General features: G+C 35.9%; 3 protein-coding genes across 4 annotated transcripts in view; 2 read left to right on the top strand and 1 right to left on the bottom strand.

The window, feature by feature from the left end:
• The first annotated feature begins 1,290 nt into the window (after positions 1 to 1,290).
• Positions 1,291 to 17,147, top strand: part of zgc:174855 — a 59,138-nt gene continuing 43,281 nt past the window's right edge. The window contains 2 exon segments of the mRNA NM_001103122.1: positions 1,291 to 1,315; positions 1,528 to 1,663. Of these exon segments, the coding sequence (NP_001096592.1) occupies positions 1,541 to 1,663 (123 nt within the window). The 5' untranslated portion in view covers positions 1,291 to 1,315; positions 1,528 to 1,540.
• LOC101886821 (uncharacterized) lies at positions 7,152 to 12,425 on the top strand. Of its 2 annotated transcripts, XR_015944911.1 has the most exons (4): positions 7,152 to 7,576; positions 8,241 to 9,205; positions 10,220 to 10,336; positions 10,437 to 12,425. XR_015944911.1 is itself a non-coding variant. In XM_087276070.2 (2 exons), exons 1-2 carry the CDS (start codon positions 7,225 to 7,227, stop codon positions 9,101 to 9,103), a joined length of 1,215 nt encoding a protein of 404 aa, XP_087132196.2. In that variant the 5' UTR covers positions 7,152 to 7,224; the 3' UTR covers positions 9,104 to 9,700. The 2 variants fall into 2 exon arrangements, 1 of the variants encoding a protein (XP_087132196.2); XM_087276070.2 differs by lacking the exons at positions 10,220 to 10,336; positions 10,437 to 12,425 and having other exon boundaries at positions 8,241 to 9,700.
• LOC108191771 (uncharacterized) lies at positions 9,662 to 12,362 on the bottom strand. Its single transcript, XM_087276069.1, has 4 exons — positions 12,179 to 12,362; positions 11,346 to 11,540; positions 11,177 to 11,273; positions 9,662 to 10,885 (listed from the first exon to the last, which is right to left on the bottom strand). The coding sequence occupies exons 1-4, from the start codon at positions 12,188 to 12,190 to the stop codon at positions 9,960 to 9,962; spliced, it is 1,230 nt and encodes a 409-aa protein (XP_087132195.1). The 5' UTR covers positions 12,191 to 12,362; the 3' UTR covers positions 9,662 to 9,959.

Genomic DNA, 17,147 nt, shown 5'->3' with positions numbered 1-17,147 from the left:
CCCAAATTAAAGTCCCCCACAAACAAACTTTTAAGTTTCTAACACAAACTGCATCAACTGATTAATTCATTGTGCTGCTAATATTTTGAGATAGAGCTTTTATACTGGTCTTATATGTTGTCCAATTCACAAATTCTGTCTAAAAGTGAGTTTGTCTAAAATGTGACTTCCTACAAAAGAAAGTTGACAGAATTTTTTTTTCCATGACATGGATAAAGAACTTTTTTCAGAGCTTAACATTGCTGTACCTTTTAAATAGATTTGTTTAACAAATTGTACCATTTTGTTATCAGTGGAACATGTAATAAAATGATAGCAAAAATGCATTGTGTATGTATTTTATTATAAACTATATATTTTACATTTTATGAATGAGTAATTTTCATTAATGCATTTGACTAAATGGTGGTTGATTTGCTTAAATTATAAAAAGCACATTCCACTAATAGGATTGAAATCATCATCTATAACTCAAAAAAACCTAGTCATTTTCACATGATTCATTCAAGTGGTTTTTGCTAAAAAAATAAATGTGAGTAAATGGTGGTGGATTTGCTTAAATTATAAAATCACATTCCACTAATAATATTAAAATCATCATCTATCACTCAAAAGATTTTGTAATTTTCACATGATTCAGTCAAGTGGTTTTAGCTAAATAAATCACGTTTTCAAACTACCTAAATATATTACGTGCAATAGTGTTACCACACTTTTTTTTTTTTTTTGTAAATAGCACGTACAATTTTTTACAGTGTAATTAGCATTTAAAGTGAGTACAAACAGAAGCCCCTGATGCTATTTAAAATACTCAGTTTTCTAAATGGACTCTGTGTTTCCTCTTGCATTATTCTCTTGGATTAGTTTCTGTCTAAGCATGTGGAATTTGTCAAACACACCCTTATGTGACAAACACAAACAATGATTAAAACAAACGAAACAAACAGAATGTAACAAACCTAAAAAAAATCTCCACATCCCCCAATCAAGTGAAGCATATTCTAGTATGCTTTCCACTTGTGTATTGTAAATGTTGATTTTTATAAACTGTGGAAATAACAAAACATTTCTGATTGCCTTAATCTTGTTGCAGTCTACTAATAATATAAAGAATCACCATAGTCCATTGATGAATACTTCATCTTGTGATGCTGGATCACATGACAAGATGAAGCTCTTGCTGCACCTGATTGGCTGTAAATTGACTAGTTTCATCATCAACGTCAGCCAATGAGAGACCGTCTCTATGTTCAGACAGGCTATAAAACACACTCAATTGTAAGCAATTACAGTCAACAAGGTTTGCTTGTGAAAGGTAAGTGTAAATCTTTCTTCCCCCCCCCCCCCTCCTTTCCTTTATAGGAGACATTGCTTGTATTATATTAATGTGACATTTAGCTCAACTCACAGTAAAGTGAACTGCTTGTGCTGTTGCCTGTTTAAAGTGTTTTGTTAATGTTTGTAAATTTTCTTTACATTTGCTTTAAATAGAGATTTTTACTATTATTGTGTTTTTTTTTCTGTTAGTCTTCCAGGCAGAATGATGTTTGCTTTGCTCGTCACGCTGTGCATAAGTGCAGTGTTCACTGCTCCATCTATAGACATCCAGTTAGATGACCACTGGAACTCCTGGAAGAGCCAGCATGGAAAAAGCTATCATGAGGTCTGTAGTCTGTAGCCATGTATCAGCTTAACATGAATGAATGATGCAGTGCATGTGTTTATGTTGAACTGTTGCTTTGTAATAGCTGATACTGTATCTACTTTCTACTCCAGGACGTAGAGGTCGGGAGGAGAATGATTTGGGAGGAGAACTTGAGAAAAATTGAGCAACACAACTTTGAGTATTCCTATGGAAATCACACCTTTAAAATGGGAATGAATCAATTTGGTGACATGGTGAGCAGTTTAGTATTACAGTCAATTACAGTCATTTATTTCTCTATCTATATTGCTTTATACAATCCAAATTGTCAAAAAGAGAAAAAAAGCAATTAAAATGCAAGATTCATAAGTGTGAAACCAGATCAGAATGTTGTTGTGTTTATTAAATGATTCAATTACAGTCAACAACATCCTAGATTGGAGATTTAAGCCCTGTGTGCTCTAAAAGATTTTCAGCAAAATTACTTTAATTCTCAATTTGAGGTGCTATCGATACCTTTTAAAGTACTATTTGTAAGACTGTTTTATTAACATTTCACTACAATCTCTTTATTAGACAAATGAGGAGTTCAGACAGGCAATGAATGGTTATAAGCATGACCCCAACCGGACGTCACAGGGCCCGTTGTTCATGGAACCCAGCTTTTTTGCAGCACCACAACAGGTTGACTGGAGACAGAGGGGCTATGTTACTCCTGTCAAAGACCAGGTGAGTTTAAAGTCACTGAAAACTGCAAATGTTTTATGCTAAATTAGGACCTATAGTTGCATCTATTACAATTGATCTATTTACAGTTGATCTGGTAAACCCAGTTTAACATATAAATGGCTATTAAATGTCAGTATGTGTATTTGTAGCTTTACTGTTTGGTGACTCTTCTGTTTTGTGGTTTTAGAAACAATGTGGATCTTGCTGGTCTTTCAGTTCAACGGGTGCCTTGGAAGGTCAGCTCTTTCGTAAAACTGGAAAGCTGATTTCTATGAGTGAGCAAAACTTGGTGGACTGTTCCAGACCACAGGGCAATCAAGGGTGTAATGGAGGCATCATGGACCAGGCCTTCCAGTATGTTAAAGAAAACAAGGGGCTGGATTCTGAGCAGTCATACCCTTATCTTGCAAGGGTAAGAATCATATTGTGACGGTTTCTGAGCAATGAAACATGGGATTAGACATGGGATTAAACTGCTGTATTTGCAGATTGTGGACAAATGTCATTTTAGTTTTTTAATCTCTTTGAATGAAGGTCATTAAGTATTTTAAGACTTCAATGTACCACTTTTTTCTTATTTTAACTTCGTGCTTGCAGGATGATCTGCCATGCCGCTATGACCCCCGTTTTAATGTCGCTAAAATCACCGGATTCGTGGACATCCCCAGAGGTAATGAGCTTGCTCTGATGAATGCTGTTGCTGCTGTGGGTCCTGTATCTGTTGCTATTGACGCATCACATCAATCCCTACAGTTCTATCAGTCTGGTAGGTGTCTGATATCCCTCAACTCTAGTTTTAATTGAATATTTGCCAAAATGGTTGTTTATGCAATTATTACCCACTTAGGTATCACTTTATAATAACTACACGCTCTAAATCATTGATTAAGCATTAGCATCTAGTGAATTCATTATGTGTTAAGCATTAACTCTACAATAATAAACGTTAGTAAGCAGTTTATAACTGCAGCTACAAATGCTCTATTCTTGACTTACAACCACATTTATAATGTGATTAATGATTGTACTTTCATACTTAGGTAATGATTTATTTTTCATTACTAAATTAAGTATCGCATTATTTACAAACTAGTTGTATTTAAGAGTAGTTGAGGGTTTTTAGGATCATTCAGATTGAGTTAGTAATTGATTAATAAACTATTGAAATCAACATTCATATATCTTATTATTCATGCATATACTAATAGTTAACTAATATGTTAATAAATGCTTAATTAATTCAACTTTATGCATTTTTGTGACCTAATCTAAAGTGAGGACTATTCATGCTTTATAAATCCCTTATAAATGACAATTAAAGGCTCAGAATCAAATGAACAATAATCTGTGCAATCTATTTTAAAAAGTAAAATTACTGTAAAGTTTAAACATTGCTTAATAACAGGTGTCAAAATATGACATCCAACTGGATAAAACAACAACAATATAATAATTTAACAATATAATAAGATGCAATGTTTAAACTTTACAGTGATTTTTATTTTAGATAAGCTTACAAAGATTTATTTTTACAGTTTCGATTGTGTATCTTTAAATGAATAGGAATGAATAATGTCATTCTTCCTGTTTAGAATTTAACTGAGCCTTTATTTGTAAGGGACTTATAAAGCATAAATAGTCCTCACTTTAGATTAGTTCACAAAACTGGATGAAGTTGAGTTAGTAAAGCATTTATTAACATACATAGTAACCATTAATATATGCCTGAATAATAAGACATATAAACTTTGATTTCAATAGTTTATTAATCATTTACTAATTCATTCTGAATTATCCTACAAACCCTCAACTACTCTTAAATACAAACGGTTTGTAAATAATGCAATACTTAATTTAGTAATGAAAAATAAATCATTAACAAAGTATGAAAGTACAATTATTAGGCAAATTATATAGGTGCTTATTAGTCAAGAATAGAGGATTTGTAGCTGCAGTTATAAACTGCTTACTAACGCTTATTAATGTAGAGTTAATGCTTAACAGATAATGAGTTCACTATTTGCTAATGCTTAATCAATGATTTATAGCGTGTAGTTATTATAAAGTGTTACCCAAACTTATTACTAAACTTACTCTGCCTTAACTCTTTTATAATATTCTGATCTTTAGGCATCTATTATGAGAGAGCATGTACCAGTCAACTTGATCATGCAGTCTTGGTGGTTGGCTATGGTTATCAGGGTGCTGATGTTGCTGGGAATAGATACTGGATTGTGAAGAACAGGTATGATGCCAACAATCTTTAGTTTTGTGAGCACAAGCTTGATTGCATGTTTTCATATTTAATAATTTCTTTCAACTTTTTTAGCTGGTCTGACAAATGGGGTGACAAAGGCTACATCTACATGGCAAAAGACAAAAACAATCACTGTGGCATTGCGACAATGGCCAGCTATCCCCTAATGTAAGGCCACTGGAGCCTTCTCTGCATTCTGAAAAAGACACGTTTATGGTTTCTCTATTTGAATGTGTTTTTATTTCTTCTCTTTTCATCAAATTGTTCTGCTGTTAGGGCTATTATAGTAGTATTTTAGAAAATTGCATTTTTCTTGTTTTTTATTTATGCTTATTTATCCAAGAATGAGACTTCTGTACTGTATCTATTTGACCTGCAAATGGATAAATATAAAATTTTCTGGCATGGCAAAAGTCTGTACTGTGTTTATTTGCATATCATGTAGGAATGCCATACATATTAAATGTTTAAAGTGATTCTTGCAGTTGACCTGTGTTGAATTTAATGGAGCAGATTAAGACGAAGCTATTCTGATTATGTAATACAATTCTGTATAACTGGATCAAATTACCACACAAAATATAATTAAAGGTACAAATCTCAGCATTCAACAATATTGTTTTGATATGCACTATTGGTAACAGTAAGTATTTGCTTGTTAGTCAATGAAAATAAAGTTTTTCATTGGTAATAGATAACTCATGGTGCATTAAATAATTTAACCAAACATGAATTTGGATGTTAATAATGCTTTACACAGTAAAAAAAAAAAAAAAAAACACAACAAATTTTACAGAAAATCTCTACATTTTTTACAGTAATTTTGTGATTTCAAATTATATTCAAAACTTAGTAAAATGACAATCTCTCTGAATTAACAGTTTAACTTTCATTTTAGTTACTTATTATTAAAGACAAATTACTGACATTCTTGTTTTTTTATACTGGGAAATTACAGTATTAGTTATACAGTATTTATACAAAAGTCCGTAAAAATAACAAACAACATCTGTAAATTAACAGCTTGACTTTTATTTGATGTACTATATAAGTAATGACAAATTACAGCAATTTGTCTGCTTTTTACATTAAAATTGCCGTATTATTTACAGTGTTTCCTGTTTTTTTAAGTATATTTAAAATTTCGTAAAATGAGAATAATAAATTGTAATTACTTGCTCTGTATGAAAAAAAATAAAAAATAAAATATGTATATATATATATATATATATATATATATATATATATATATATATATATATATATATATATATATATATCCAAACAAAACCCATAAAAGTGGTAAAATTTCTTTGTTTAAATAAAATGCAAAAAATAACTCTACAGATATTGTCAATAAAACGTTTACAGAAAAACACTGTTTTTTTTTTTTTACAGACTTTTCCTAGATTGTTAGAATCACATCTGTTCAACTAAAGTTAGCCAATGAGTGTTTTACAAAGAAACACTGTTATTTTACAGACTTTTCCTAGATTATTATGATCAAACACCATCAATAAAGTGACTGCACTTAAAGTTCAAGAGAAAACAATGTTATTTATAAGAATTTTCCCTAAACAGTTTTATTTTAGATCAAAAAAGTCTGGAAAAAACAACATGCGAGATACAACTAATTAAATTTCTAAATAAGTTTGATCGAAAATAAGTTATTTTCTGGAGGAAGACCAAAATCCAGCCAGGAGGAGGGAAAAAAACTGAACAAAAAGTCTTTTGGCAGTCTTCAACTGTAAACAGTGCTGGCACAACATATTCCCAGCAGAGGGCGTCCCTTTCATGATCCTCAGACAAAAAGAAAAGCAAAACAACAGCCAGAATAAAGTCACAAACTATAACAGAAATTCAGCAGTCTTCTAAACATTACACAGCAGGGGGCGCTTGATGAAGCGGACGTGTGGGGGATGCAGAGGAGCGAGTGAGCAAGAGGAAGCTGGTGTTCAGAAAAAGCGAGAAGAAGTTCGGCCTAGGAACAGAGGGAAATAAGGAAAAAGGCCCAACACTGAAGGCAATGGCCCTGGAGATGCAGCAAAACAGAAAAGCCAACTGGACTGACATAGAGAGGGAACAATGTCACATTTGACATTGTGCATGTGCTGGGTAAACAGCTCATAACCGCTGACACATTATCAAGAGCCCCAGTAAAACATACATTTATGCAAAAGGTGAAACAGGAAGAGGAGGAAGTAAAGGTGTTTGTGGATGCAGTGATTTAGGGACTCCCAGCTACAGAGACACGGTTGACTACTATAATCAAGAGTCAGAAAGCTGATCCTATTTGTGGAAAACTCATCCAATACTGTGAGACTGAGTGGCTGATGAAACATGATCTTCCACCTGAGTTGGGGCCATACTGGCCTGAAAGAGAAAATCTTACTGTTGCTGGAGAGCTACTCCTCAGGGGCCAAAGAATAGAAATTCCTCAATAGGCCAATTTCACACTTCCGCATTCGTTACTTCCGGTTTTGACCGCCCCTGGGTAAACTTATTTCCGGTAAAAACTATGGCAGCGCAGTCGAGGAGCAAGGCGTTCTGCTGTGTACCAAAGTGCAGCAATTCAAAGCAAAAGCAACCATACATGAGTTTTCATGAGTTTCCCACTAACGACATGCAAAGACAAAAGTGGGTACATGCAATTCGACGAGACGAAGGGCCGAAGTTTGATATTAGAAGGGCAAGTACGTTAGTCTGCAGTCAACACTTCACTGCTGCTGACTTCATCCAGGGTAGTTGTCGCTTAAAACCTGGAGTTATTCCAAGTCGCTTTCAGTGGAACAATTTTCATGTACAGCCACAAAAGCAGTCTGCTTTTGAGAGGTCAAGTGCTCGTCTAGGAGTAGATGTGCGTGCCCCGAAAACTGTGGATCTGCAGAGTAACGACTCAGAAGTTATCGTCAAGGACCATGACTACGCTGCATACCCCCCTCCTGGTAAGTATTTGTATTAAAGTGTAACTTAGATGCAAAATTATACACACTAGGGCTGCATGATTATCTCGATTAGGGTTGAAGTCAATTCATAAAGTACAATTCACCTAAAATGTCATTTCTGTCCTCATGTAATGATGTAATCACAGCCGCGAGGTCACACGTGAGCTGTCGCACTGTTTGTTTACATCAGAAAAGGACGCGTTTGCGTGCAGTGAACAGAACCTGTAAATTCAGTGAATAACAGGCAATAGTTTTAAAATAATGCTCAGTTTGTTGCACAAGGCGACAACTTTGCTCCTTAATCAGGATATGATTTGCATGTGTTTTGTTTCTCACAGTCGAGGCACATTACATGGTTTAACAGTGCCATAAAGATAAATTATATTCATTAACCCTATAATTCATCAACTATACAGTTCTTAACTATAAATCAGCACTGATTTGATTTCAGCTTAATGAATGCGCAGTTTTAGAGCTGCTTTATAAATGTATTAAGGTGTTTGCAACTCTAAATTCACTAAATTTGTAAAGGTTCTTTGGAAAAAACATTGTATAAAGTGCTACAAAATTAAAAGTAACTTGAGTAGTTTAATGTTTTTACTTAGATTTTTTTATTCTAATCATTGATATTATTATTAAACCTTTGTAATTTGTCATTTTGTAGGTGCTTTGGATGAAGCCTTGGAATACATAGCAGAGCTGGAGGCTAGGCTAATTAAAATTTCACTGGAGACACCAACTGTGTTCAGTAGGTTTTGTGTGTCTGATCACACAATTCGCTACTACACCAGGTTTCCCTCACAGGAAGTATTCCAGGTTTTCTGGGAGTCTGTTTGTCCATCTGCCACAAACCTTATGTACTGGACAAAAGCACAAAGAATGGGTCAGGAAGCTTCCCCTACACCAAGTCCTGCACGCAAAATTCAGCTCATAGATGAACTGTTCATGTACTGCTGCCGCGTAGCTGCTGGCCTTAGGGAGAGAGTAATTGCTGACATCTTTGGTGTAAGCATGGCCACAGTAAGCAGGACAGTCATCACCTGGGCAAATTATCTTTATTTTGTTTTAGGCTCTGTTCCCATTTGGATGTCAAGGGAACAAATAAGCTCTTCCATGCCTGAGAAGTATAGTTCATTCAGTCCAAATGTCAGAGTAATCCTGGACTGTACAGAAATTTTCTGTGAGAGTCCCACATCTCTGACACTCCACTCAGAGATATTCTCTAACTACAAGAGCACAACAACATTTAAAGGACTCTTGGGAGTGGCTCCATGTGGTGCAGTAACATTCATCTCTCGGCTGTACACTGGCTCAATCTCTGACAAAGAGATTACAAGGAGGTCTGGCATCTTGAGTCTACTTGAACCTGGAGATGAGGTGATGGCTGACAAAGGCTTTACAATTGGGGACATGATCACCAATGTTGGTGCTACACTAATAATTCCACCGTTCAAGCGTGACCGGCAGTTCAGCAAGACAGACTGTCAAAAAACACAAACCATTGCACGGCTCAGAATTCTGGTGTAAAGAGTAATACGACGAGTTAAAGAAAACCACATCTTCGATTCTGCTATACCATTAAGCTTGTCAGGAACAATTGACCAGATCTGGCATAACTGCTGCTTCATGGTAAATTACCAGGGACCAATGTTTTTGGAGCATTAAATGAGCCAGATTTCTGCATGTTCTGTGGCCTTTACCTTGAAGCCAGATTGTCTGGCTAGCCAGTTAATTTTCAGTTTAGTTTTAGTTTAACCATCCTGAAATGTGTAAAATAGTAGAAATCAAACCCATCGGAGTAGTCCAAATACAAAGAACGGAAACCATGACAACCACATAAAATTAACTCAGTGTTTGTTTAGATACATTTAAAGGATTCTCTGCTGATTTGTTACATTGTTCTGCTTGTTATTATTAAAATAGTTACAAGTTAATGTAATTTTATGATTTCCTTTTAACTTTTACAAAAAAAATATTACAATGTATTTCCCCCTCTGTGCTCAGAGGCAGATTTGTTACTTTTATCAAGCAAAAATGAGCAGTCTCCTGAAAATAACAAGGACAGTTTGAATAAATTTTTTTTTTAATAATTGCTATTGGTCAAAATAAACATATCATACAGTTGTTCTGTTGTCCAGTTGTTATTTGACACATTTTATTGTTAGTTTCAGATATAATACAGAATTGTAAACCTGAACTGATACAACATGAAATCTTTACAATTATAATAGTAGTTTAGTTGTGAAACAATATAAAATTAATTACTATACATATATACATACCGTGGTAGCAATTTTAAAGGGTTAGCTCACAAGTGCAAGTATCAAGGTGAGTAATTAAAATTATAAATTTTGTGTGAATTAACCCTTTACTACAGCAATGCTTAAACCATAGATAGATACTTGTCCATATATACATAATAGTAATACATGTCCAACTTCTCCTTCATTGATGTTATAAAGACATCATCTCGCCAAATCCTCTGGATGGTTATGTCTGACTGTGTGTCAGTCACAAAGTCACACCACTGCAGACCAGTTACGGCAAGCTGGCCTTGAACCTGCCAATAGTATTTGTGTGTTTCTTTGAGTTTGGCTTGGCCCTTTTGCATTTTAATAAATGAAGCCTGGCCTATACTTTCAGCAGATGTAGCTTTTACTTCCACTAGACCAAATGGGAAGATTTCAGATGGATCATATACTCTCCCATCTGGACTGGCACCTAGATGTGGTGCATTTGGGTGAACAACAAAGCCACAAGGTAAAACCGTAACCCTCTTTGTTTCAGAATACTGTTTCAAAATTTCTGGTTCAAGTTCAAGTCCACCTTTCATAGCACTTGTCTGCTTTGTGCCTTTTAGTATACGTGCTGCTAATGACTGGCTAGCAGATTCACCAACCACATAGCAGACTTCTCTAAACCTGCTTGCGGTGACTCTTGGTTGACGCGCATGTGCCCAGGCAGCACAATTTGACTGTAGTCGAGTATTGTGCTCAATCTGACCGGATAAGATGTGTGACACTTGTATTGACTGCAAATGAAAAGATTGGTGGTGAGTGGGAACAAAATTTAGGTTTGTACTAAACTGACTGCCACACACTGGCAGGTTGGGGAAATCAACTGTAGGTTGATCAGCAGCTGTGAGAGGATAGTGGTATGAAAGAGGACTGCCCCGGGGTAATGGACCAAACTGCGAGCTGACCAACTCCATTTCTGACATGCCTCCAAGTATATGAGCCAACAAAGGTTTTGGGTCAATCTGGTTTAGTTTTGCTCCAGAAGCCAGGACGTGTGGATCTGGAAGTGGACCTAAAGAAATAAATGCTTGTTAGTGTTAACTTATAACATATGAAACAACAAATTACTAAATGGAGTCTGTCAGTGTGTATGTAACTTTATGATGAAATACATCTGTCAGCCTCTCTCTGTTCTTTTTGTAAATAATGTATGTGAATCTATATTTAGATGTGTGTCTGTACATTTCTATGTGTGGGTATGTCTTTTATGCATATATAGGATGTTTGTATATTGATATACATGTATGCGTTTCTGTTTGTCAAGAGTATGGATACATTTTGCATACACACAGTTTATTATTACCTGTGTGAGCTTTGTACAGCGTAGACTTTACTCCTGTCTTCCCCAAAGAACATGGTTTCTGAACTACAAGTTGACTCACTGCCTCTGGACTGACACCCTTAATATAAACAAAAAATGTGTCAACCAGGAATATTTGCAAATGCTGAAAAACGGGAAACATTACACTTACCTGTGTCCTTGGACGATGCCATCTCTGTTGTTCACTTGTGCAAGCCACTGTTGGTGGGACAGATTTTAGATGAAGCTGCACATAGTGGGCTGTTTGATACAACAGAGCTGTTAGATGGTTACATAACCCTTTGCCAGCTGCACAACTACATGCATAAGCAGTGACACTAGGCTCTCCATGAGACTCCAAAAACATCTGTAAAAAAGAACACAAAAGTTCTTTAAAACTACAAGTCATTAACAATATTCAACACTGAAAAAATGCTGTTGTATTAACACCGGAACTACCAGAATTGTCTAACTACTTGAAATGCCATACCAGTCATTCAGACTCGTTCTCATATTTAATGAAAGCCTGAGATTTATAGATATGTGTGTTTTTAATTTAAACTAAATTATTCAATTGCAAATATAGCAGTCAAAATGACCGTCTCGGTAGTTCTAGTGTCAACACTGTAAAATTCATTAGCCTGCAACCGCAAAAGCTACGTATGTTACACCAGAACACTTAAAAACTGCAACAGCAGTTATATTAAAAATAATAGAACTTGCTATCAGAACAATGATAGCTAATCTGCAATCATAAGCCAACCGGCAGATTACATATAACCTCCAGTGTGTGGGGTTCCTCGTTTTTCCTCATTGAACGGTAGCATCTAGCTCTGACTACCACCTTGCTGTCGACTACATTTGACACTAAGCATGCATAAACAATGAAAAAAGTCAACATATCTGTAATCAACATATATCATATAACTTATTTAGAAACGACTGTAACTTTATTGCCGCTAACGTTAGCGATATGCTAGCGATAGTAGCAAATTCAAAACGTACCTTGATACCCATGAATAAATTCTTCAACAAAGAATTTATATCCCTTCTTCAGTCTTGACCCCGTGGTTAAAGAATTTTCTGCAACAATTCGGTTGATGTCCTCGAACTTAATTTGCGGCAGAGTGGAGAGAGATGTTGTAAAAAATCGTTCCATGTTTTCTCAGCATAGAAATCGTTTGTTGTCACTGTAGCGGAAGTAAAATTACCCAGCGGCGACGGGCTTCCGGTTCTTGTGAAATTGGCCTATGGATGAGGCAGGAGGTCCTCCATAACATACATGATGGTTACCAGGGTATTGTCAAATGCCGAGCCAGAGCCCGTCAGGCCGTCTGGTGGTCAGGACTGTCTGTTCACATTAGTCAGTTGGTGGAGAACTGTACTATATGTTCACAGAATAGAGCAGAACACGGAGAACCCTTGCTGACTACCCCAGTGCCTGAAAGACCCTGACAGCGAGTGGGCACAGACTTATTTTTCTGGGAAAAGACTACATATTTCCTGATTGTGGACTATTTTTCATGCTACATTGAAGTAGCATGTCTCAATGTAGCCACAGCAGATACTGTAATTGCAGCACTATAAGATGTGTTTAGTCGCCATGAAATTCCAGAGACTGTTATGTCAGACAATGGACCACAGTATAGCTGTGCACTCTTTAAGAATATTGCAAGTGACTATAGGTTTGCACACATTACTAGCAGCCCGAGATACCCACAAGCAAACGGAGAAGCAGAGCGTGCAGTGGCAACAGTAAAAGGACTATGAAAAGGAGGCGGAGAGAAAACAAAAGCTTTTTTGACATATCGGGCTACGCCTTTAGAGAATGGCCACTCTCCAGCACAACTTCTCATGGGGAGAGTACTGCGCACTACATTACCACAGCTTCCAAAGATTTTAAAACCTCGATGGCCAAATATCAAGGGGTTCAGGAAGTGTGAGAGGCGAGCAAAAGACAAACAGCGATGCTGGTGTGATATGCGTGATTTACCTGAGTACATGAGTGATTTACCTGTTAAATTTTTACAAAGCCATAAATAGACATCCTTTGGCACTATTCGTGTGAATGAGGCAGTGCGAATGACCTAATTTGCGTAAAACAACGCTTATGAGCATGTTGCACGAATCAAGATGGAAAATCTAAACTTTAGCAGACATTCATGCCACGTTAATGTTGCACACACAGAAAAGCAAAAGTTTTCTTTTGGCACCATAATATTATTTTTATTGTTTGTCACTGCAATCTGCAATAAACCCAAACAAACACACACACAATGAGATGCAATGATATGTGTTTCAGTGCTGGCAGTGTGGCTTCTTCACTAATGCGTAAAAACAATGAAAACAGAAACACTTACACAAAAACCTAAATATAGAATTATCAATAAACAATGGCAATGAATAGACATTGACTTAATGCATTTATCCACACAATAATATGCATGACAGATATCAGAGTAATAGTCAATAAACTCCAAACTCTTATTTTTATATAAACAACAAACAAAAACTATTTTAAATAACTGTATTATCTACTAACTACTTTATAGTTTACTATACTATTATTATTTAAATACTCTCTAACATTTTAATATAATTGTATTAACCCACACTAGTTTCAAAAGGTAAACTCACACTTAATAAACCTTGTAATCTATATGTATACCATATTTATATGTATATTATATTTATATAATAACACAGACTCTATCATCTAGATCTACACTCGCGCGAGCGCGCGGCCGACTCGACAGCAAGTCTGCTGCGATTACACTCATCCGGTCTGGGCTGGACTGGGGCAAAAAATCGACCCTGGCATTTTGGGCCAAAGCGGCCCACTACATTCAATCAAAATGCTATCTATCTATGCACGTCCAATATTTTTATCAACTCATATTTTATAAAACACAAAAGCCATATATATGAAATAAATAAATAAAATTTTTAATCTCAATTTAATTTCTGTATACTATCCATAAAGAAATTTGTTGGGTTCCAAAAAAATACACCATTTATTCATTTATTTTCCTTCGCATTAGTCCCTTATTTATCAGGGATTGCCGCAGCGGAATGAACTGCCAATTATTCCAGCATGTTTTATGCAGCAGATGCCCTTCCAGCCACAACCCAATATTGGATATCACCCATACACACTTATTCACACACACACTCTGTCACACAACCAGCGATCGCTTTCCAGAGATCGCTGGTTCTCACACGAGCACCAAGACTACACTTCCGCATTTCCCAGGACTACATTTTCATACATGCACTGCTCCCAGACACCCATGCTCATTCATCTGCTTGATTGCACTCACCAGCTGAACCCTGTCAGAGACTGATAACATACCATACATAAACCACTCATTCACTCACCCTGGTTGCCGAGTCTTGTTTGCATTTGTGACATTACAACGCGTTTCCCTGTCTTGTTTCTCTGTGTTAGACCTTAGCCTTGTTTTCCTTGTTCTCCTGTTTAGCCGCCTGCCTTTTGACCTGTTGCCTGTTTATATCGACTACGATTCTGGACTGTCTATACATACCTGTTTGCACCTGTATGACCACTGCTTGCCTGACGCTGAATAAACCTGCATATTGGATCTTACCTTCTGTTGTATCTGTCACTCCCCACAGTCGTTACACACTCATACACTACACCCAATTTAGCTTATTCAATACACTATTCACTCAGCCTATATTCAATAATAAACATAACAAAAACTGCCTGCTAATGCATGGGTAAATCTTCAAAGGGAACAGTGTACTTTATAACCTCATTTACCTCATCCTGTTTGCTGTTTCACTATGAAAACAATAATATAAGGAAATTTGTTTCATTTTGATATTATGATTAACAGACACCAAACAGCCTCGTGTAGCTATATATTTATATGAGTGTCATCTTTACTATGCATATTTATAACAAAACAGGGCTTAAATATAACTGCCTCCTTTCATTTTCATTAAAAAGAACAAACTTTACCCCCTCTCTTTTGCAGAATATCGGCTTTAATAATCAATAATGGCCATTATAACAGTATAATGTACAATAAATTTATATGATAAAGGTAAGCAATCAGTCAATGTGCAGATATGTTACATAAATTAATATATTAGCTTATCTTTGCACTCTGCCTAAACAGAGTTACCTGATTCAAAGACATAAGAGTTGTTAGATAGACAACAAGATGAATTTAATGTCAAGTTTAACAACTATAGTGAGATGAGATCCAGTAGATGAACTGTCTGACATGCACTATACTCTCACCTGGGGTTTTTGCTCAGCCTCTGAACTACTGGCTGCAGCTCTTGGCAGAGAGTGTTTGGTCACGTGATTTGCGTTTTAGCTGTGTTCTAGAATAAACGGAGAACTTTTCAGAACCGCTAAATGAAACGCTGGTATATTTCCCGCGATTTCTCTGCGCCTCCCTTCCGTTTCTTCTCTCTGACTCTCGACTATTTTGACAAATACACTCAGACGATGCACGCTCACACAGAGTCCAAAATAGGAGTTTGTGATTGGGCCAGCCCAATGTCAATACAGAAAAGAGCCTATGGGCTGCAGTGTGTCACATGGGCCGGCCCGGTCTGTCTGTCCAGGAAAAAAGTATCTTACTTTCAGAGAGTCACAGATCACAGCAGCATCAATTAATAAGGCAGAAAAAAAGATAGGCTGCTAAGCCTTTTGTGGGCCGATCAGATCATAAGACGATGATCAGCCCGGCCCAAAAAGTACGTCGGCCCAGCAGGAAACTGCCCGGTCTGCCAGATGGCCAGTCCGCCCCTGCATGCGGTTATTCTATACATATAAACATAGATAAACGATTCTCCAACACATTATTTACACAGCTAAACACATACTAAACATAACATTTGATGCCACATCATACATCTTACCTGCAATAAACCCAAACAAACAAACATACACACAATGAGATGCAATAGTATGTGTTTCAGTGCTGGCAGTGTGGCTTCTTCATTAATGCGTGAAACCTGCTGCGGCTCACGCATGGCTCACCAATCGCCCCCCCCCTAGTGTCACTCGCCAGGACATACAGGTTAAAATGATGATGGGCATCAACACATTAGAACTAAACTGAACTTATTGCAACACTAATACGAAACAATGACTAATCAACGCAAACATAACAGCTATAATTCAAAAATAAAATGAAACAGATGACTGCTACAAATCCATACCTCTACATTAACCAATTAAGTGTTTGCTCTTGTAGGAACGCGATTATGACGTAGCGCCTGTTGTTGGTGTGATGAAGGGAAATCTGTAACACTTTACACACTATGAATCATTTATTAAGCATTAGCATCTAGTGAATTCATTATTAGTTAAGCATTACCTCTACATTAATTAGTATTAGTAAGCAGTTTATAACTGAAGCTACAAATGCTGTATTATTGACTTATAAGCACATTTATGATGTGCTTAATAATTGTACTTTCATAATTTGTGACTGGTTGATTTTTTATTACAAAATTCAATATTGCATTATTTACAAACCATTTGTATTTAAGAGTAGCTGGAGGTTTTTAAGATCAATCAGAATGAGTGATGATTAATAAACTATTCCAATCAACGTCTATATATCTTATTATTCAGGCATATATTAATGGGTACTATGTATATTAATACATGTTTTATTAATTCAACCTCATGTAGTTTTGTGACCCAATCTAAAGTGAGGACTATTCATGCTTTATAAATCCTTTATAAATGACAAACTAAGGCTTGGTATCAAATGACCAATAATCTTTGCAATCTTATTAAAAAAGGAAAATTACTTTTAAGTTTAAACATTGCTGAATACTGGTGTCAAAATGCAACAAAAAATTCGATAAAACAACAACAATATAATAATTTAACAATATAATAGGATGCAATGTTTACATGGTACAGTAAGTGTATTTTAGATAAGGTTGCAAGAATTATTTTTTTATTTGATACAGTTTCATT

This window comes from Danio rerio, chromosome 12 (genome assembly GCF_052040795.2).
Source record: "Danio rerio strain M-AB ecotype USA chromosome 12, GRCz13ab, whole genome shotgun sequence".
Taxonomy (NCBI): Eukaryota; Metazoa; Chordata; class Actinopteri; order Cypriniformes; family Danionidae; genus Danio; species Danio rerio.
The sequence above is the reverse complement of the archived record's forward strand: the minus strand, read 5'-3'. Positions and strand labels throughout refer to the sequence as shown.

Bases quoted from the DNA above. Each gene is read 5' to 3' on its own strand.
- LOC101886821 (XM_087276070.2), top strand. From the start codon at position 7,225: ATGAGTTTTCATGAGTTTCCCACTAACGACATGCAAAGACAAAAGTGG. The intron at 7,577-8,240 runs GTAAGTATTTGT...GTCATTTTGTAG, and splicing joins CGCTGCATACCCCCCTCCTG to GTGCTTTGGATGAAGCCTTG.
- LOC108191771 (XM_087276069.1), bottom strand. The intron at 11,274-11,345 runs GTAAGTGTAATG...GTTTATATTAAG, and splicing joins GGCATCGTCCAAGGACACAG to GGTGTCAGTCCAGAGGCAGT. The intron at 10,886-11,176 runs GTAATAATAAAC...TTATTTCTTTAG, and splicing joins GCTGTACAAAGCTCACACAG to GTCCACTTCCAGATCCACAC.